Source organism: Anabrus simplex, chromosome 1, assembly GCF_040414725.1.
Source record: "Anabrus simplex isolate iqAnaSimp1 chromosome 1, ASM4041472v1, whole genome shotgun sequence".
NCBI classification, from domain to species: domain Eukaryota; kingdom Metazoa; phylum Arthropoda; class Insecta; order Orthoptera; family Tettigoniidae; genus Anabrus; species Anabrus simplex.
This window is the reverse complement of record NC_090265.1, coordinates 790,025,960-790,049,125: the sequence shown is the minus strand read 5'-3', so window position 1 is coordinate 790,049,125 and position 23,166 is coordinate 790,025,960. Positions and strand designations below refer to the sequence as shown.

General features: G+C 37.4%; 1 protein-coding gene across 1 annotated transcript in view; it reads left to right on the top strand.

Moving 5' to 3' along the window:
• LOC136856965 (uncharacterized) overlaps positions 1-23,166 on the top strand; it is a 197,083-nt gene that overhangs the window by 111,585 nt on the left and 62,332 nt on the right. The window contains exon 10 of the mRNA XM_068231088.1: positions 3,388-3,518. Coding sequence (XP_068087189.1) covers positions 3,388-3,518 — 131 coding nt within the window. The remainder of the gene's footprint in view (positions 1-3,387; positions 3,519-23,166) is intronic.

Genomic DNA, 23,166 nt, shown 5'->3' with positions numbered 1-23,166 from the left:
CAGAATTTAAGTACTTGGGTAGTATAATGTCCAAGGATAACTTAGCTAAATATGAAGTCAACAGTCGAATCAGCAAAGCAATAAATTTTTACCTCCAAATACAAGTACCACTCAAAACCAAGATGACATTGTATCCTCTATCCTCACATACAGCCTGGAAACTCCAAGCTGCAGAAATGAAGTTCCTACGCACAATGATCCAGAAGACCAGGAGGGATAGAATTAGGAATGAAAAAGTCAGAGAAGATGTAGGACTAGAAGACTCCTTACTCCAGAAGATCCAAAAGGCAACACTGAAGTGGTTTGGTCATGTGAAAAGAATGAGTGCCAACAGGTCTGCAAGAAAGGCGTATGAAAGAGAAATCAGGGGAAAGAGACCAGTGGGCAGACCTAGAGAAAAATGGACGGACTTAGTGAAGAAGGGTGTAGAGGTGAGAGGTCAGGATTGGTAGTGGATTGTGAATGAACAGAATGGACAGAACAAAATGGAAGGGGCTCATATACCACACCTGGGAAACTGGAGTTGGTCAACGATGATGATGATGATGATGATGATGAAAAACATTTATAACACCATAAGCTTCGCTGGGACAAGTTGGACAAGTTTCTGCTTTGAGCACGTTTTACTGTATTATTTTCCATCATGCTAACACACGATTATGTAACATCTCCACACACATTGTCACGATTGATGTCATGAACAGGAATCCTATGCATTCACTTTTTACGGTTTGCTGAAAAGTAATTATAACTAACCTATTACACTGGTCGACAAGGTTTTCTTCACAAGAAATCTGGTTAGTGAATCTAGTGCATTTTGTCATACTGAATTCAGATATGTAATCAGAATCTTTCCATCAGGCACAGTCTGTATGTGACAACAACTTTAAAAAGTTTGATTTTAGCATTCTCCTTGACCTGTCTTAGGAATCTTTACCCCCTATGTATCGATTTCATTTAAGCTACATTTAAGGAAATTATATGTAATACCATGCTGAAGCACCAAAAGACAAGAGACTGGGCAGGTTCATTCCTGTTTTGACATGTGCAGACCTGTTTATCTGGCATTGTGATGTGTTAGTATTGAACAGACTGTGAGCGTGTTAGCGTGAATATCACTAGTGAAATATTTCCTTCCTTTCTGTTTACAGTGTATTTTGTATGTTGTGTTTTAGTGTTTTGTTTTTCCATCATGCCAAGAAAGTGTGTAAATCATGCAGATATTTTCTGCTATATTTGTGGTGAGATGACCAAGTCTCAGAGGCGACATTTCACGCGGCTTATGAAAGAGTGTTATGAACTTTACTTTGACTGTCGAGTGGGTGATTTTGATAAGAGCAGGGTCCCAAATATATGCTGTGTTTTGTGTGTTTGACTGTTGACTGGGTGGAAAAATTGTTCACATCATATGAGATTTTCAATTCCCATGATTTGGAGGGAATCGAAGGATCATTGAAGTGATTGTTATTTTTGTTTAACGAATATTAAAGGAATCTCATCTAAATCAAAATATACTGTTACGTATCCAAATTTGCCATCTGCAATGAAGCCATTATTACACAATGGAGAGTTCCCCGTACAAATTATAAAAAATTCAAATGAATGACTCAAAACTCCTGCCTGATGGGGAAAAACTGGCATGAAATTTGAATTCAGCATGAAAAATACTTATAGAATCTTAATTTTATTCTTATGAAAGAAAAAAGGTTCATTTCTGTCGACCAGTGTTATTTCAGTTGCTTATGGAAATTATATTTAGAGTGATTGAAGTAAAATGATTGATGTGTACTGTATGGTAACACACTGTGTATTAATCTTGTACTATACCTTACAAATGTTTAGTACTTGGTAGAGTCATTTTGTCATCCTAGGCTTCATTTAATATTTTTATTTCGACTTACGATATGTCTATAGTTTTGTTTCCATACTTGGGCTTGTGACTGTTACAAAAACATGAAAGTTTTAAATTTTGAAATAACATATAGACAAAACATGCAGTGATAGTGGTCAATATCTCATTTTAAAGAAGGACCAATGTATCTAGCAAAAAGAGTCTGACCTCGGTGTGATGTCATGGGATGATTCAACAATGCTGCCATCTTGAGGAACTTTAATTGCCGTGCCATATAGAAAACGATTAGCATAGCTCTGGACTCCAGTGTGGTAACACAATGTACAAGATATTAGTGGTTTCTATACATATGCAGCAAAAAATTTAGATCGTGAACAACTGAGAAAATTGTGGTGCAAAGAAGTGAAAAAATTCTTTTGTAAAATGTTGTGACATATGGACAAATAAATGGCTTCAAAATTTTTGAAAATGGCTTTTCCTCTTGGTTGGCTTGCCATTTGCGGATATTGGAGAGAATAGAACAGCTCTTCAGAACTCAAAAATGTCCGAAATAACCAATGTCGAGCATCCCAAGTTAAGGCAGCCAAGGTTGACTTGCCATGTGTGTGAATATTGGATCTGAAGGTGTCTGAGTTTTGGGCCTAGGATTTTCCTTATGATTGTGTATTATTTTTTCTCAGTGTTATCAATATCGCCTTTTCTGTTAAAAATCAGTGTTTCCAATCCACTGGGAGATTCTTGTTTAATAAAAAATTCCCATTTTTGCTGCGAATTTCTGGAAACAGATGTCTCTGCCACTTACATTGTTACAGCAGATCGCCATAGCCTTAAGTGGTTCACTGATAATTCTAAGAAATCATTGTTACAATTAGGTTACCATCAAAATTTCTCAAGGATATCTATTTCTCTTCAAAAATGAATGTAAAAGTATATTTTATCGCAAGGCAGCCTCTGTATGAGAGGAAGTATTTCATAAAATAAAAACATAAATTTGTGTTTTTTCAAATACATTATTTGTTTTAGATGTTTTGGGTGAGGCAATATTCTTTTAAATTTTTATGGCATCTAATTTTAGTTGGCTTTTATTTCAATTCTCTTGTTCTGAATTGTTTCACCAATCTATTTAAATTATGGGACTTGTCTCATTTTGCCATATTTTGTGTCCATGTACTATAGTTTGGTGCTGATTTGTTCCAGGTAATGTGATATATTTTCTCAAATGATACCTCGGTACAAAAACTTTCTCTACTGTTTCTTTTAGGAGTTTGATTAGTTTTTGGACTGTTGGAATGTCCCAAGTTAAGATTGTTAGGTCGTCTGAAAATGCTAGGATGATGATGATGATGATGATATTATTATTATTATTATTATTATTATTATTATTATTATTATTATCATTATTATTTTGAAAATTATTAATAATTGTAATTTTGTTACACCTCGTACTCCCACTTTTCCTTCCTCCTTTCTCACTGTTGAATGTTGATCAGTGTTTAGACAACTGTTTTTTCTACAATATTTGTTTGTTTATTTAGATGAAAGTCTTTATCGCTGTGGGCTGTGCGTGTCTGGTCAAACAATACAAGACTGTAATCTTCGAGTAATGACGGAAAATGTGTTACCTGACAATGTACTTCTGCTCGTGGGACTCATGGATATTGTCAAGGTGAGTGGGGTCAGGTGAGGCGAATGGAGGAAGATAGGTTCCCTCTGTCATAAAGGGTAAGAGAAATATAGGGAGACCAAGACAATGATTCAGTTTTCACTGATTTAAAGATAAGAAGTATGAAACTGTACGAGGCTGATGTAGCTGATGTACCCGTGCTTCACTACAGACTTGGATTCTCAGAGGCACTGACCTTGTGGTTTTCCTAGCTGAAGTCAGCATAGGTCATTACAAAAACGTCAGTAGGAAAGTAGCAATTAAAAGCAATGATATCATATAAAATACTTGATCAAATGAAAAACCGCACATTTTCTTGCTTTTAACGATCTAACAGTCCAAAGTTCCAGAGCTGGAATGACCAAGCCACAGACAGCCGTGAATACTTCTCTGCCATTATTCCGATAAATATGCACATTGCTCATTCCAATCAGTGCCTCAGAGTTGGAATTGAATAACTCGAATGCTATGATGAATGAACCAGTGTGTTACATACAAGGAATGGCATACTAAAGAAGAAAGTTATCTAACTCTCCAGCTACTTCCCGCCAACATTCAAGCAGGCTGTTACACTCGCTATGACCAGGCGAGTTGGTCGTGTGGTAAGGTGCGCGCAGCTCTGAGCTTGCATCTGGAAGACAATGGATTTGAATCCCACTGTTGGCAGCCCTGAAGATGGTATTCCATGGTTTCCCATTTTCATACCAGGCAAATGCTGGGGCAGTATCCTAATTAAGGCCAAGGCCACTTCCTTCACACTCCTAGCCCTTTTCCTATCCCATCGTCGCCATAAGACCTATCTGTGTCAGTGCGACGTAAGGCAAATTTAAAAAAATACTCGGTATGCAACAGTAATGCTATCTATCATAAATTAGTGGCAACAGAAGACACAAAGCACATCACAAACAGTGGTTAATGTAATGCTATTGTTGATCAATTTTATGAGCTTTCTATATTTTAGGCCTTCACATTTAGTTTTCTTTTGACACTGAAATATTAGGGCGTCATATAAAAATATTTATAGCGTAGACAGTAGTTCCTTATTCTCAGACTTCACATACCGATTTTCATTAAATTCTGTTTTCCCATTATTTCGTGACTCGGCACTGATATGGACTTAGTAACAAAAATAATTCATGATTATATCTGCGGTCATAGCTGGTACAGTAACAATGTATAAGACATAAATGATCAGAAATTTAAAACTATTTAACTGTAGTTATGTAATATTTATAGATACGACCACGAACATAAATATTTGAGAATTAAATTTTACTCCTACTCCTAAACTACCATTTATCTCAGCATGAATAAAATTATTTATGGCCTAGATTGTAGTGACTTATTCTCAGACTCTGCATACCGATTTTCATTAAATTCTCTTCAGCCGTTTTCTCGTGATGTGTGTACATACATACAGACAGACAGACAGGAATTACAGAAAATTAAAAAGTGCATTTCCTTGTTACTGTGGGCACGGCTGATACAGAAATACCATCCTTCTTAAATTCTGAACAATGTACAGACAAAACTTATTTTATATATATAGATGTGGATGTAAATTTTTATTTGTACCTTTGCCAGTTATTCCTGCTTCTCTTCTAAAAAGTACTGTTCAGTCAAGTTACTTTCAAATGCAGCCGTTTTATAGATCTTCTCATTTCCTAAATATTTGAGGCATCACTTTTGGGTGTTCTGCTCCATAGCTAAATGGTTAGCATGCTGGTTGCTATTATCCACTTCTCCACTTCTCCACTTAAACTTAGTATAATACTGAAGAGGGTCATACCATGTCAACTGATTCAGATTATGTTGCTCATCGTCATCTTCAATTCTGGGCTGAGATTCTGATGATTTTGCATTTTTTTTGTAATACTGACACATTGCTCAAATATATATATCTATATATATATAGATATATATATGAAGTATATTTGTTAGGTCAGTTTTTGCATTCTTTGCCATCTTTAAGGGATAGGGCATTTCTGGGGAAATTTTAGGTCAATTTGGTCATTTTTCTACTATTTTCAAGAAAGAATATTTTTTTATGTTTAGCTATTTTAATTCTGTATTTTACCAAAGTTCTGTGTTGAATATTTTGTTTCATACAAGAATAACATGTATTTTCCAGGAAACAGATACTCTCTTCCCCTATTCCCAAAAGTATGCGTATAATAGACTTGCCCATACAAGGAAGTACATTTGCCTCTCGCGTAGGTAGAAGGTTGCAGCTAGCAATGAGTCATTGAGTTCATGGTATTTCTTCGAGCCGGAAGTGCTGTTTTATTAGACGCGAAGTAACAATATGCCTAAACTGAAGCAAAGTGTGTGTACACTAAAACAATGTGTTTGTTCCTAGGGAACACTTTCTACTCTATTGTGAGCATTTACAAAAAGTGAACTACTTAACAATGAGGAAAGTTCTTGATAAATCATTGACATTTTTGTGGCATGATGGCATTCGGCATGACAATGTGTTGCTCTTAGTAACTGATGCAGCCCCCTACATAGTCAAGGCTGCTAATTCGCTTTGTGCTATCTACTCTAAAATGGTGCATTTAACTTGTTTGGTCCACACGTTATACTGAGTCGTGGAGGAGATTCTCGGTTATTTTCCAGAAATTGACTAATTGAGGGGATGTGTGAAAAAGGTATTCTTGAAGGCATCCTCTCGAGTTTCAACTTTCAAGTCAGAAGCTCCAGACATTTCACTTCCTCCTTGACACGTCATTGACACGTTATTATTTTATTCATGTTGTTATTACGAGGGATGTACTATGTTGTTTTACACTTTATTTTTTGTACATCTGGGTATGGTTCACATTTCACTTTTGAAGGAGGTGACATGTAACTAGTATCTTGTTCCACCGTTTGGCAGCAGCACACGCACAGGAGTCAATGAATGCACTCGTCGTAGCCATTTCATAACAACATTGTCAGCGTAGGAGCAGACAACATGGAAAGCAACTGTCAGGGACAACGCTATACGACTTGGTTCCTATGGAAAGAAGGCATGACTGCTGCGGAAATTCATCAGCGCTTGGTGGTAGTCTCTGGAGAATATATGCCGTCACAGAAAACAGTTTACAACTGGGTGGAAGGTTGGAAAACAGGGCGCACATCGATGGACAAGGGAACCAGTTCTGGAAGGAATCTAACAGTGTCAACACCAGCCAACATTGCCCGAGTCGAACAGGCCATCCAAGGAAACAAATGCATCACATTTATGGAAATGTAGGCAGCCACGGGAATTAGCCGAAACACCTTGCAGCGGATCGTGCACGGCCACTTAGTTGGAGAAGGTGTCGTCCACGTGGATGCCTACACTCTTGTCTGCAGACGAAAAGTAGGGGCGTGTGGACATGTGCAGAGAACTTTTGCAACGGCATGATCAAAATCCAGCTGACTTCATGGCTAGGCTTGTGACTGTTGATGAGACATGGCTCCATTACCATGAACCACAAACGAAACAACAATCGATGCAATGGAAGCATAGGGGCAGTCCACCACCAAAGAAATGTCGAACATTGTCATCAGTGCCTGTTTGGGAACATGAAGAAACCTCTGCGTGGTCGTCGTGTTGCAGATTTTGCAGAAGTGGACACAGCTGTCAAGGCATGGGTACACAGCACTCTAAAAGAATGATTTCGAGAAGGTCTGGAGAGACTGACACATCGATGGCAAAAGTGCATACAGTTACAAGGAGATTATGTTGAGAAGGTGGGCGTAACGACTAATGTGTAATGTACTTCATTTGGATAGAAAAAAATAAAGTGTAAAACAACATAGTACACACTTTGTATTATTATTATTATTATTATTATTATTATTATTATTATTATTATTATTATTATTATTATTATTATTATTATTATTCGCTGGGGCCATCAAGGACCACGTTAAGTCTTGTTGCATTTGACACTGAACTTGGCCTTCTTTAGAGCCCAAATTTCCCTCATTCTTTGTGAGTGGGCCTGCTTACGCTCCTCTGTCCAAGGGGCACCGTGTCTTCTCTTCGGTTGCTCGTCTCGGTTTAGCCCATTCGTCAATATTTTCTTGCGGAAGAGATCTCTGTTAAGGGCGTCTTCAGCTGAGATATGTAGCATTTGCAGGTCTTCTTTGGTATTTCTAAACCAGGGAATTGTAGTTTTGGGGTTTGAATCAAAAAAGTGAAAGATTTCTTTAGTTAACTTTCTTCCATCCATTCTTTTCAGATGACCGTAAAATCGTGCCCGTCTTTTTCTGATTGTGTCGGTAATTTTCTCTATTTTGCTGTAGACTTCCTTGTTGGATCTCTTTTGATGGATTCTATTTCTGTACTTTGATCCCAAGATTCCTCTCACAATTTTGCATTCTCTTTTCTCCAGTTCTTCAAGGAGTCCTTTGTTGGCATTTAGAGACAGGGTTTCGGCTGCATATAGAACTACTGGCTTCAGAACTGTTTCATAGTGACGTATCTTGGTGTTTTGGGAAAGGCATTTTTTGTTGAAGATTGTGCGGGATGTTTGGTAGGCTATTTCCAGTTTGCGTACTCGCTCCTGAAGTGCTTCTTTGTCCACTCCATTTTTCATGATGATCTCACCCAGGTATTTGAATTTGTCTACTCGGGTGATGTCCCCGTATTTTGTATGGAGTTTTGGTGGAGCCTCTTTGATGTTAGTCATTACTTCTGTTTTCTCAAACGATATCTGCAAACCAGTTTGTTTGGCAATTTCCTTTAAAATTTCAACTTGAGCTCTAGCGGTTTCTATGTCGTTTGAGAGAACAGCAATATCATCGGCAAATGCTAAACAGTCTGTTGCGATGCCCTTGGATTTTGTTCCTATTCTCAATGGACTGTAGTTGGTTTCTTGTAATCTCACCCGCCAGGTTCTGATGATCTTTTCAAGAACACAGTTGAAGAGTATCGGGGATAGCCCATCACCTTGTCGGACTCCTGTTTTGATGTCAAAGGAATGTGAGAGACATCCGTGGAACTTCACCTTGGATTTTGTATCGGTCAGGGTGGCTCTAATTAATGCCAGCAGTTTCAATTCATTTAAGATGTTTAGCAGGACTTCCCGGTCAATGGAGTCATACGCTTTCTTAAAGTCCACAAAGACAGACACATACTGCTTGGACCTTAGTGTACAATATCTGATGATCGTTTTGAGATTTTGGATCTGTTCAGCTGTTGAGCGACCTTTTCTGAACCCTCCTTGGTATTCACCTATTTGATGTTCGACTTGTGCTTCCAAACGCTCCAGGATGGCAAGTGATAGAATTTTGTAAGTCACGGGTAGCAAAGATATTCCTCTGTAGTTGTTGATGTTCTTCATGCTGCCTTTTTTGTGTAATGGATGGATCAAAGCTATTTTCCAATCTTCGGGTAGGGTCTCCTTGTTCCAAATTTCTTCTATTTGCTTTTGCAAGATATCAAGTGATTCCTCTGGGGCATATTTCCATAGTTCTGCTACTACTGAGTCTTCCCCTGGCGCTTTGTTATTTTTGAGATGGGCAATATGGCGCTTGATCTCATCTCTGTCGGGTGGTCTGGAATCTGGGTACCTGAGTAAGGGTTCCTTGGTCTCAATGGCGCTTTGCGGTTTAGAGCAATTAAGTAAATTCTTGAAGTAATCTGCCAGAATGCTGCAATTTTCTTCATTTGACGTCGCCAGTGTGCCGTCCTTTCGCTCAAAGCATAGAGATGGTGGTTTATAGCCAGTGAGTTTGCGTTTGAAGGCTCTGTAGTACTCGCTGCTTTCATTCTTCCTAAAGTTTTGTTCTATCTTTTCAATGAGAGATTTTTCGTATTTACGTTTCTCAGTTCTGAACACCCTAGCTGCTTGGGCACGTTGGGTTTTGTAGGTTTCCCAATCATTTTCTGATTTCGTAGAGTAGTACTGTTTCCACGCATTGAGTCTTTCTTGGAGGACTGATTCGCAGGTACTATTCTACCAGGCATGCTTTTTGCTTCTCTTGATTTCTGCAACGTCTTTGGTGGCCTCAACAAGGAGACTTTTGGCGTTGTTAAAGTCACAGTCATTTGGTCTAGCCTTCTCCTGGAACTCCTCGACCCTTTATCGAAGTTTATCATTGTCGAAGCGTGTGATCTGTTTGGTTCTCTTCCTTGTGTTTGCGGGAATTGGTTTGAATTTGATAAGAGACATATAATGATCTGAGGCCACATTGATGCCTTTCTTTACCTTGACATTCATAATCTCAGGGCTGTTTCTCCTGGAGATTGCAACATGATCAATTTGGAACTCTCCGAGAGCTTGGACGGGAGAACGCCAAGTCATTTGCTTTCTGGGTAGATGGCCAAAGTGTGATTTGTGATTTGAGATTTTCGCAAATGGACACCAGTCTTTTGCCGTTGGGATTGGTTCTTTTGTGAGCAGGGTAATTTCCTATAACTTTCTTGTACTTCTGTTCACGACCTAGTTGGGCATTGAAGTCACCCAAAAGAAGCTTGACATGGTGTTTGGGGATTTTGTTTAATTTTTCATCCAGTAGGTCCCAGAAATTATCAACTTCGTCTGGATCAGACTTGTTCTTATCGTTTGTAGGAGCATGTGCGTTAACTAGGGCATAGGTTTTGTTTGCGCATTTAATTGTGAGTATAGACAATCTGTCATTCACAGGTTCAAAATTTGCAACCGATTTAAGGATCTTTGTTCTAACAGCAAACGCGGTTCCAAGCATCACAGCTCCATTGAGGATTCCTCTTTGCGCTTTGCTCTTGAAAAATCGGTAGCCTTCGGATTCAAAAATCTCTTCATCTGGGTACCTTGTTTCCTGTAGGGCCATTATGGATATCTGATTTTCGTGAAGAGCGTTGGTAAGGGTTTTCAGCTTGCCAGTTTGTGTAAGTGAATTTATGTTGAAAGTTGCTAGAAAGGTTTTAGATTTTGGCCTGAGTTTTTGACTCTTCGGGGTACACCGAGACGCTCCGACTCGTCTCTTGCATGATGTCGAGACTCCCCCAGAATCCGAACGAGACTCGTGCGCCGTGGTGTTCACGACGAGGGATTTATCCGAAGATTTACCCCCTGGGGTATGTTTCTTGAAATGTTGTGCCATCATGCTTTTTGACTTGACTTTGCTTTGGACGGGTACCCATCCTTTTACAACTAGGGTTGTTAGCCCTAGAGGTTGCCTCAAGATGTTTTCTGGCTTCTGGTCATTTACCAGTCTTCGCCGTAACCCTGGCAAGGGACCAGTTTTTTTTTTCACGGTGGTATTTTATTTCCCTACTACCCTCTGACTCTGCTTGCGGCAGAGCCAGCGAACTTCCCCAATTCCAATGGGACGCGCCCGATGGAGATAACCGGTAAATCCCCACACGGGTATTATTATTATTATTATTATTATTATTATTATTATTATTATTATTATTAGTATTATTATTATTATTATTTCTCGCATTTCAGTTCTTTATGTAAACTATGCAAGCATTTCTTAATGAGCTATTCATGATCATGTAATTTAAGTTTTCATGGATGGTGTTCATATTTTTTTCATTACCATCAATTTATTTATTTTATTAATTTGTTTTGGGATAATCTCATGAGCTATTTTTAACAGGTTGGTTAGTTTTTCTTTAATTTCCGTTTTGTAATTTAGGCTACGTTTACATGAATGACTTTCATAGAACTATATTCGTAATTTTATTATTATTATTATTATTATTATTATTATTATTATTATTATTATCATCATCAAGGAATAGTCTAACAAGCTTTTTAACGGATTGTTTATTCCTTGAATTTTCCATTGTGTAATTTACGTTTACGTGAACTGCTTTCATGGAACTATATTTGTAGTTTTTATTATTTTATTTTAAATTTCTTTTTAGGAGAGTCCTTGTGAGATTTTTATTTTAGTGATATATAATAATCTATTTAAAGATCGTCTCGAGTTGTGAGGATGGTACGTAAGTTTTGGAGAACTTACTACAGACAAGACTATCTTAATCCAGATTCCTATGGGATTCATTAAGCGCTAATGTAAAAAGTGCAAATGTTGTCGAGATGTTTACCCATTAAAAAGCTTGTTAGACTGTCTCCTAATAATAATAATAATAATAATAATAATAATAATAATAATAATAATAACAATAATAATAATAATAATAATAAATGGAATTTTCACCACCGTATCTGCACAAGAAATATCTACCATCAACCAGACTAACTACTGTATATGTATGCAAACTTAACCCATGTGACAGATATCACGCAATGACATATAAGCGCAGAGGAATGTCTCTGACAAAATTCTGTGAAAGTGCTTAAGATTTAAGATTACATCCTCTACTTATGCACATTGTGCAAAATTCAATTAAAATTAATAATCTGCTATGGTAATAGAGTAAACCATACAGCCAGTGTCTACACATTGAGTGTAGGGTGGCGATAAATAGCCTGGATAATAGATAAGTAAAATTAAAAATTCACCTTGTCAATACTAATATTAAACCAAATAAGTTATAACATTTACTTGGAACTAGCTTCGACGCTGGTGACTGTCATCTTCAGCCAAAAATGAGAACAGACAGTCGTAAATATACATATCATTAAATCAATGCACATATAAACACTCTTAATATGGGACTTATGATGTCCCTTAAAAGTATCTGGAGAATAAAACTTCAAATAATCACAATTTCAAAATCTTGAAGTCACGATTAGAACATCATTAAACACAATATAATTATTTTCATTCAAGTTAGAACTTTGAAAGTATTGAGTTTGAATTATAGCTGTAAGATTCTCAAATAAATAAATAAATAAATAAATAAATAAATAAATAAATAAATAAATAAATAAATAAATAAATAAATAAATAAATAGTCTTGTCACAAATGAAATATTATACAAAGGTCGAACCACATATAGAGTTTCTCTGTAAATATGACAGTCACAATTAGAACGACACTTAATTATTTTACTCAAGATGGAATCTTGAAAGTCCTGAGTTCTACTTAGAGTAGGAAGATTCTCAATTTAAATAAAAGGTCTTGTCACAATTGATCAGAAGCAGAAATGATGAAACATATATAAAGTTTCTTGATAAACATTAAAATTATTCTTTTTCTTTTTCAAGAAAAAGGTGGATCAATTGCACTCTTCTTTATTGGCTGAAGATTACGCTCATCAACGTCGAAACTAGTTCCAAGTAAATGTTACAACTTATTTGGTTTAATATTAGTATTGAAAAGGTGGATTTTTAATTTTACTTGTCTATTATTCTCGGTTCAATACGGACTTAAAAATGAAATTCTTAAATTTAGGTAAATAGCCTGACCCACTATAAAGACCAACGGCTAAGGGCGGAGGAGTCCTTATAAAAGGGAAATGGGTCCTCACTGGAGGAAATGGCACTGAAACCCCATATCAACTGTAGCGTCTGTACTTCAGAGGAGCGCGGCTACAAAACGAGTTTGTTCTCCATGTTAGGAGCGGCCTACAAGTTTTGGCTGGTAGTAGCTCTAAAATGCCTTTGGGAGTGGCGAACCCATCATAATAAAAGCCTACATGGTAAGTGTACTGAAGCCTCGGAAAATGCTAGGGCATTTCCTACAAGTGACGTGCAATTCTTGTGATGCTGGGAGAAATGTAAGAAATGGGTGACCAGCAACCAAGTACATCAAGATAGCAACCATCAGTGTAGTGACACTAACAGGGAAAGTAGAAGAAATTGTAGATTTTATGGTTGACAAAGATATAGCATTGCTGGGAATCATTGAGACCAAATGGAAAGGAAAAGGTGAGAGGAAACTAAAGAAAGGATACACCTTATACTATAGTGGAAGAAGAGAAGCCAAAAATGGTGTAGGTCTCATAATTAGAAAAGACCTAAAGGAATACCTAGAAATGGTGGAAAACATAAATGACAGGTTGATTAAGGTCAGATTGAGACTTGAAACTGGTGTTACAGATATAATTCAAGGGTATGCTCCACAAACAGGAAATACAAATACGGATCTAGAGGAATACCTTGAATATCTGGAAGACCATATACAGGACAAACAGGTTGTGATCAAAGGAGACATGAATGCCCAAGTAGGTCGGGAAGGAAAAGAAGATGAAGAGATTATAGGTCCATTTGTATATGGGAAGAGAAACAAGACTGGAGATATTTTGGTAGACTTTTGTAGAAGAAATGAGCTTATCATTGGTAACACTTGGTTTCAAAAGAAAAACAGAAGATAACAAGATATAGTTGGGATAACAAAAGCAAAACTCTGATAGATTACATTTTGGTCGAGAAAGATAACAGGAAAATGTTGGTAGATGTAACAGCCCTCCCAAGTGAATCTTTCGAAGGAGATCACAGAGTTTTGATAGCTAAGTTAAAGATGGGAAAGATACAAAAGGTGATTGAGATTAGGAAGAGAAAGCTAAGTGTGTGGAAATTGCAGGAGAAGGAAATAAACGAGGAGTTCCAGACACACATTAGAACAAGTATACCTAAGGAAGACATCGGAAGGGTCGAAGAAGAATGGGCATACTTTAAAACAGTTATGGTGGAGTCTGCAGAAAAGACCTGTGGAAGAGTATCAGCAAGGAAGAAAGATCAAGAAACACCCTGGTGGAATGACAGGGTAAAAGATATAGTTAAACAGAAGAAACAAGCTTGGAAAAGATGGCTGAGAAACAGAACAACAGAATGCAAAACAGAATACAGGCACTGCAAGGAGGGGTGCTCCAAGGTGGCTCAACAAGAGAAAAAGAAATGCTGGCAAAAATTTACTGAATCTCTGCAAGAAGATACAACCAGAAGCAAAAAGATCTTATTCCTGTGGGTAAAAAAGAAGAAATACCCAGGTGAAGGAGTTAACCTCATTAAAAATGAACAGGAGAAAGTGATGACACAGAAGCAGGATATATTGCAGAGGTGGGGAAAATACTTTGAACAGCTTTACAACGTGCAAAATGCCTCGGTACAAGGAGAAAACGAAGAACCAGATTTAGTGCAGATGGCAGAGATTGAGTGGGCCACTAAAAGAATGAAACGGGGCAAGGTAGCTGGAATTGACGAGGTCACCATAGAAATGATAATAGCAGCAGGAGCAGTTGGTCTATAGTGGTTGTATAGACTCTTCAGAGTGATATGGAGAGAAAAGACTGTTCCAAAAGAGTGGACGACCGGGCGAGTTGGCCGTGCGCGTAGAGGCGCGCGGCTGTGAGCTTGCATCCGGGAGATAGTAGGTTCGAATCCCACTATCGGCAGCCCTGAAAATGGTTTTCCGTGGTTTCCCATTTTCACACCAGGCAAATGCTGGGGCTGTACCTCAATTAAGGCCACGGCCGCTTCCTTCCAACTCCTAGGCCTTTCCTATACCATCGTCGCCATAAGACCTATCTGTGTCGGTGCGACGTAAAGCCCATATTAAAAAAAAAAAAAAGAGTGGACGAAAGGGGTCATTATACCAGTTTTCAAGAAAGGAGACAGGAAGCAATGTGAAAATTACAGAGGAGTGACACTGATATTACCTCATACAACTAAGATCCTTGAAAGAATCTTGGATAAACGAATAAGAGACAGAGTAGAGGGAAAATTGGTATAACACCAGTATGGATTCAGAAGAGGCAGGTCCACATTTGACTCAATATTTACATTGCATCAAATTATGTATTGGGAATATGGAAAGGACATTGTAGTAAAGTTTCTAATATTGAAAAGGCATATGACAGTGTCCCAAGGAATCTGGTGTAGAAAACATTGACAGAGGCACAGATTCGGAATGAAACAATGCAGATGGTAATAGCATTGTATCAAAATTGCGAAAGCTGTGTTAGAACCAAACTGGGTCAAACTGAATGGTTCAGAGTTGAGACAGTCTTAAGGCAGGGAAGTGTATTGTCTCCCTTACTCTTCATTATCATCATGGATAGATTCTATATAATATCGAGGAGAAGATGATGGGTGAGCAAGTCAAGTCTGTGCTATTTGCTGACGACATTGTAGTTTGGGGAGATAATGAAGAGGAAGTACAGGCACAGATTGATTTATGGAATAAGGCGATAAGAAATTTGAAATGAAGATTAGTACTGCGAAAAGCAAGACTTTGCAAGAGACTATCCTCATTTTTCCGTATTGAAAGTCTGTTAAAAGGAGAACAATAAAACTTTGATTCCCACCTCTTCAATACATTGAAAGCAATTATAAAATTAGGATCTCATCCTTATTTTATTGCTTAATGGATAAAACATAGGGCATCTTTCGTTCATATTTTGAACATCTTCAGCTATAAATATTCTTACAAGGTTAAATTGGTAACATTGTTCTAGAACTTACACTTATGGTTTACCGTTAACAAACTTATCCATAATAAACTTTAAAATACCTCTTAAATATAAAGCGTTTATATATTATGTTGTCTTATTAAAAATAATATGACTATTTGTTGAATTTGAAACTTAAAACCTTATTTTGATATTTAAAATACAATGCCATCAGTTAGTCTCTGTATAAATACATTTACAATCTGTTAAAATAGCTGAATGTCTTAAAATTATTTGTTGAACACACATTAAAACATTTTGTTACAACTTTTTCACATGTTGTACCATATGGAAATGAAATCTTAATACTCTCTCAAAACAGCTGAGTTTAGGCATGAATATTATTCTTTTCGTCCATAAAGTGATTAAACTGATGCACACTGTTGCTTATAGGTTATGAATTTTGTCCTACTTTAAATATTTAACGTCCAATTTTTCAAATTCACGAATTGCTTGTAGGCTTTACCAGTGTAGGGCAATCCTACAGATGTAAACAAGGACTCAGTCAAATGGTGACAGTCAAGTTTTGGTGATAAGCAAGTGGTAACTTCATCAAATTTTACGTAAGTAAGTCTGTTGACATCTCTGTAACAGGAAAATATTTTTGTAACAATATCTTAGATGGTTGAAAAGTTGAAAGAACTAACGTTGAAGGATTACCCCTTCTACTCCTGCCTGCATTTACACTAGTGCACTCAGCTGTTTGACGACTGCTTGCGCTCCTCATGTTGTATGTGTGTCTCCGTATCTGCAGGGCATTGGGAGGGGAGGTAACAGAGGGCGGCGTTCTAGCGAATGGCGTGATTCGTGGAGGGGAATGTTCAGAAGTTGTGTGTGTGTGGGGGGGGGGGGAGTTTGTGTATTCGTAGATTGACTATTATTATTATTATTATTATTATTATTATTATTATTATTATTATTATTATTATTATTATTCGGGATAAAATTGCTTGTCAATTTTGTGCTATTGAGTTTGAATGTTTGTATTAGCTTCGGTATTTGTTCTATTAATGGGTTTTTTATTTCTATTTCGTTGTTCAGGTTTTTATCTCTATTTAAGTGTTTGTTTAGGTGGATATGTATGTTCTCCAGCTCATTCATTAATTTTCCTTTATCTACCTTTCTGATTATTTTTAAATATTTTTCTATTGTAGTAAAATGGTGTCCTTTTTCTTGTATATGATTACTCATAGCGGAAAATTTCTTATGTTTAGCAGCGTTTATATCGAGCAAATCAGCTTATAGATTCCTGAACTTCGGTATTTGTTGTTGTGTGAATTTACACTATTATGGTTGAAAAATATATTTCTATTTGTATTTTGTGTTCTAAATGCAATATTAATTTGCCGTTTTTTGATCGGATTCGTGATTTGATATACTGCTGGGTTGGTGAATGTAAATGTTGCAAATTTTGGTTTTTCAGTTTTGATCAGAATAAGGTTAGTGGCCAGTTTCGATTTCACTCTATAAATAATTTTGTTAACATCTATTTTATAACCGTTGACAGAAGCTAAGTCTTTTATAAATTTAATTTCTTTCTTTAAACTATTATCAGAGAGTGGCATTTTGAAGGCTCTATATATCAGACTAAAAAAAAGCAGCTTGTTTCTGTGATTTTGGGTGTAGGGAATCTTTTTTGATAGCTATTAGAACGTAAGATGGCTTTCTATAAATCTGAAAATCAAATTTATTTTCTTCGTGTTACTGTAATATCTAAAAAGATTTTACGAATGATTATTTTCTTCCTCCTTAGTGAATTTTACTCTTTGGTCTAGGTTATTTAAGAAGTTTAATACATTATCACTGTCATTAAGTTTGCCATCTTTTGTAACAAAGGTATCGTCTACGTATCTCAGCCACAAACATAGTCCTTTTATGCTTGTTGATCCATATAAATATTAGCTAAAATTTCAGATGTGGGGTCTCCCATCGCCAAACACATCTGTTTGTAAATTTTATTGTTGAATGTGAAATAATTGTTGTTTAAAACAAAATTTAATAGATTTATAAACTCTTCTATTTTGTATGTACTTAACTTGCCCTGTTTGGTTAGATTAGACTTGATGATCAACAGTTTCTTTAATAGGTATGCTTGGATACATATTGGTTATGTCATAGGAGCACATACTGTGATGCGATTGTAAGCTGAAAATATTTAATTTTTGGCAAAATTCAATTGAACTACTGATCATGGAATCGCTGTTAAATTTGTAATGTTTCTTTAAAAATTGGTGTAAGAATTTTGAGATTTTATAGGTAGGACTTCTTCTACTGTTGATTATAGGTCTAACAGGCATATTTGCTTTATGGTTTTAGGTAGAGCTTTAGCCATTGGTAATTTGGGATTCATATTGATCATTTTTTGATAATTTTGTTAATTAGAAAAGTGAAATTTTTAAGTATATTCTTTAGGTTCTTCTGAATTTTATTTATAGGGTCTTTGTTAGTTATTACATAATTATCCGGAAAAAAATGTTTCTGTTTTGCTAATGTAGTTGTGTTTGTTTAAAAGAACTGTAGTTTCACCTTTGTCTGTTTTAGTTACTATTACATTGCTATTCTTAATTTTGGTTCTTAAACTATTGATTTGTTTAGATAGAGTAGAATCTGAATTGTTAATTAATTCTTCAACTAAGGTAGGAAGCTTCTTTCTGATATCATACCTAAGATCATTTTGTGAATCTACTGGTACTTGTCCTACATTCGACTCTGCTTTTGCTATTGTAGTTATCAAGTCTTCCATTATGTGTGGGTTAGGCCAGTTGAATTTAGATCCTTTATTAAGTAAACCTTTTTCGTTCTCAGTGAAAGTAGTGCTAGACAAATTTATCGTAGTGGGTACATCTTTTAAAGCTGGAGTGGATTTATTTATTCTTGTTGGCTGATCTCTCAAGTTCTCATTCAAATGGAAAAGTTTGTTTTCTAAAGTCTTTTGTTATCTAGTATGTCAACAAGCATCTTTCTAGTATACAGTTGGATTGAACCCCATACTAAAGGGGACAACTGCTGGGAAATTTCTAAATGTGTGCGGTATAGTTGTAGGTTCAAAAACGTTCTTCTGTAATGCATTTTGATTTCGTCCTTCAGCCATATTTCATTCACTTTGTTTTGTGAATGTACAAAGTTTTGAGCTTGATAAATTACGTCTTTGTGTAGGCTTTAAAAATTTTGGTATAAGTTTGTCTTTTAAACATTTCTTCAAAAACCATATATCTTTCGAGATCTTACCTATTTTAACCTTGAGATGTATGAATCTGTTCTTATTGTTTACCTTAGCCTGGTTGGCCATTACATTGCAAGAGACTATCCTCATTTTTCCGTATTAAAAGTCTGTTAAAAGGAGAACAATAAAAATTTGATTTCCACCTATTCAATACATTAAAAGCAATTATAAAATTAGGATCTCATCCTTATTTTATTGCTTAATTGTTAAAACATAAACATTTTCAATAAGACGACATAATATATAAACGCTTTATATTTAAGAGGTTTTAAAAGTTTATTATGGATAAGTTTGTTAACAGCAAAACATAAGTGTAAGTTCTAGAACAATGTTACCAATTTAACCTTGTAAGAATATTTATAGCTGAAGGTGTTCAAAATATGAACGAAACATGTCCTATGTTTTATGCTTCAGCAGCCTGGACGTTGACTAAGCGGAACCAAAGTAAGATACATGCAGCGGAAATGAGGAAATAAGGAGAAGAGTGTGAGTGTGTAAACTTCAAGAAGAAATTGATATAGCAAAGCTAAAATGGTTTGGACACGTGATGAGAATGCCAGGAGAGAGAATACTAAAGAGAACGTTCATGGATACAGAGACTGAAAAGAGGGGACGGCCTACATTGAAATGGAGGAGTTCTGTTGTTGACCGTATTGCAAATAAAGGATTCGATAGCAAAAAAGTACTAGAAGAGGAATGGTGGAAAGATAGAGTAAGGTGGAGGGTTTTGGTACACTACTCTACCCAGAGAGAATCTGGAAAAGGGAATGGATGAAGAGTAATAAAAACTACGAATATAGTTCCACGTAAGCCATTCATGTAAACTTAGCCTAAATTACAAAATGGAAATTAAAGAAAAACTAACCGACCTGTTAAAAATACCTCATTAGACTATCCCAAAATAAATCAACAAAATAAATAAATCAGTGGTAATGAAAAAATATAAATAAATACAAAAGCCATTCACATAAATCTAAATTACATGATCATAAAGATTTTTATTAAGAAACCCTTGTATAGTTCACATAAAGAATTGAAATACGAGAAATAATAATTTTAATAGTAATAATAATAATAATAATAATAATAACAGCAACAGGAATAATCATCATCTGCAGTTTCCAGCTGTTGGCCAGGTCTGCTTTTTTAAAAAAAAATGAACAACCTACAACCTGTTTTCCAGTCAGTGACCAGGTCAGGAATGGAATGAATGAAGCCCCCATCTTGCGGCGAGGATAGGAATTGTGCCTCTGGGGCAATGATTAATGACTGACAGATGAAATCAAATGATAGTGGAGAGTGTTGCTGGAATGAAAGATGACAGGGAAAACCGGAGTACCCGGGGAAAAACCTCTCCCGCCTCCGCTTTGTTCAGCACAAATCTCACGTGGAATGACCGGGATTTGAACCACAGAACCCAGCGGTGAGAGGCCAGTGCGCTGCCACCTGAGCTACGGAGGCTCAATAACAGGAATAAAAATAATAAAGGACGTGCCAATGACTTGTCAAGCAGAAGGGCTTGATGCGGCAGGGAAGGGACGTGACATGGCGAAAGTAGGTCAGCGGACTGCAGCTTGGACCCACGCCAATGGCAGAACAACAGTTATCGAAACACCTCACAGTTAATGTTGCAGTGGAGACAAAGCAGGACATTATTAAGATAAGTTTTAGAATTTAAGTTCGTAAATATTAAACAGAGATAAACATAAATATTTTCTATATATTTGAGTGTGACTTGATAGAATTTGATGTTCTTTTAAGAACAAAATGTGTCATTCTTTTTTTAATGATGTGTATATTTATCCCTTGTTTAATAATGTTTTTTACAGGTATATTGTAGTATATTTGTATTTAACCTGTGTGTTCGACAGACTGAAGAGCTTTTAAATTACATTCTGCTCCAGAGTCGATATCAGGACCATCTTTGTTATCCAAATCCAATGGACTCACTGTTGCTGTTCCCGTCTCTCCTAGTTTATTGACATTAGTGGTTCCTCCTCCAGAGGAGTTTGCGCTGGCTTTCTTTTTGATGGGATTGCTGTTAATTTGTTTCGGACTGGAATGAAGTGGTTGCTCAGACAGAATTGCTCTGTCATTATTAGATTGAAATTTTGTGCCAGAGAAATTCTGAAGGTGATCTCTTGAAGCTATTGTGATGTAAACTTCACAGCCAGCTCGCATTGGTTATTGAGACTTCCACCCCCATCTTCTTCCCCAGAATCTTCATCTGATTGAATAGTCAATTCTGGAGGCTCGATGAAAATATTCCTGGTCTCAATTTAGTTGTCTTCCTCCAGAATAGCTACTATTTCATTGCAATTTAGGCCACTGCAAGTAACAAAATATAAAGGAATATTACTGTAGGCTCCTCCACCATGGTCGTGGTTACTTACTTACTTACTTACACCATGGCTCTACGGTCCTTTAACAACCTTGGCCTCCTTGACCACAGTTCTCCAGTCGTCCCGGTCTTCAGCACACCTACGCCACCTCCTGACTCCAAACGGTCCTCAGATCAGTCTCCACATCCTCCAGCCATCTCATCCGGGGCTGACCTCTCCTTCTCCTGCCCCCAGGGTGTCCTGTCAGTGCTTTCCTTGGAAGTCTTCCCTCCTCCATCCATTGTACATGCCCCAGCCATCCAATTCGTCTCATTTTGACTGATGTCACCAAGTCTGGCTCCTTATACAATAATCTTATTTCTTCATTTGTTCTGATTCTGTTCTGAAGACATGGCGTCTACTGTAACGTACACGTAGGAGTGCTCTGTCTATATCTCGCAGAAGCTGCATAACTGGTAGCATATTTGTCCTGCAAGTGTGTACTAAGTGATCTTGTAAAGTGTGGTTCGCGTTGGACATAAATAACAACAGATATGTCCGTCCAGAAAGTTAATAAGCGGATTAATGCTTTTGAAGCAACGATGAAGGACTTTGAGACGCGCCTTCGGTTGTTGACCAGCTCTGCCAACCCCAGGGAAGAGTCCCTAGACTCGCTGAATCAGGATTTTCGAGACTTCCGAGGCGCCATCTCCTCCGAACTTGCCGTGCTGAAAGAAGAGCTGTGCAAGTTAGCACGGCAGCTCGACCATCAAGAAGCACTCATTGATGAAGGAGAGCATTACAGCCGTAGAAACTGCCTCCTAATCCATGGAGTCTCCGAGGAACCGCGGGAGGACATTTACGGAAAAGTGAGGGAAACCTTCCGAACGAAGTTGAACGTGGACTTCACGATGGAGAGCTTCGACCGGTGCCACAGGATTGGGGAGCCTCAACGCTCAGCAGCTGACGTGGTATCTACAGGCAGGCGCCCAATAATAGTTAAATTTACCCGTTACCACGAACGTGACCGAGTGTGGAAGGCAAAGCGGCTCCTGAAGGGCACAAAGGTACTCATCACAGAGTCCCTCACCAAAACCCGAAAGTGCATATTAAACCTGGCTAGGGATCACTTCGAGCCATTCCGTGTATGGACCCAAGACGAACGCATCGTAATTCACCTGCCCAATGGGACGAAAAGATCCATCACCACTGTCGCGGAACTGGATAACATAAAACATCTGCGAGATAACTGTGACAATTAAAATGGAACAGCACAGCTCGATAGTGCATCTGCTTGTTATTCATAAGTGTTTTTGTAAGTGTTGTGTGTGTGTCTGTGTGTGTGTGTGTGTTAGTGGTAGTCAGTGTAAGCATTTATCAGGATGTCGAGGTAAGTTGCATGCTATTTCTGTTCTACTATTTCGTTAACATTCCGTTATTCAGCTGATCCAAAGCTCTGTACCTGACACTGACCTTGGCAACATTCCCCCTCTCACCCCGTCACCTCTCACCACCGGCTTGCTCCTCAAACAGGCATTCTCCCCCCTTCACCAACTGTTTACAGTGTTGCCATGTCAACGCACTCTCCTTGGTAGCGCACTTCGACGAAATTCAAGCCATAATGAGGGAAAATAATATCCATATTTTTGCTATTAGCGAAAGCTGGCTTACACCGAGCATACCCTCTGGTATGGTACAACTTGACCGGTATTCCCTCTTACGTCATGATAGATCCGATGGCAGAAGAGGAGGTGGGGTGGTCTTGTACTGCAGAAACGATTTAAAAAGCCGGGTGGTATGTGTATCATCTAACAATGCACAGCTAGGGCCAGAAT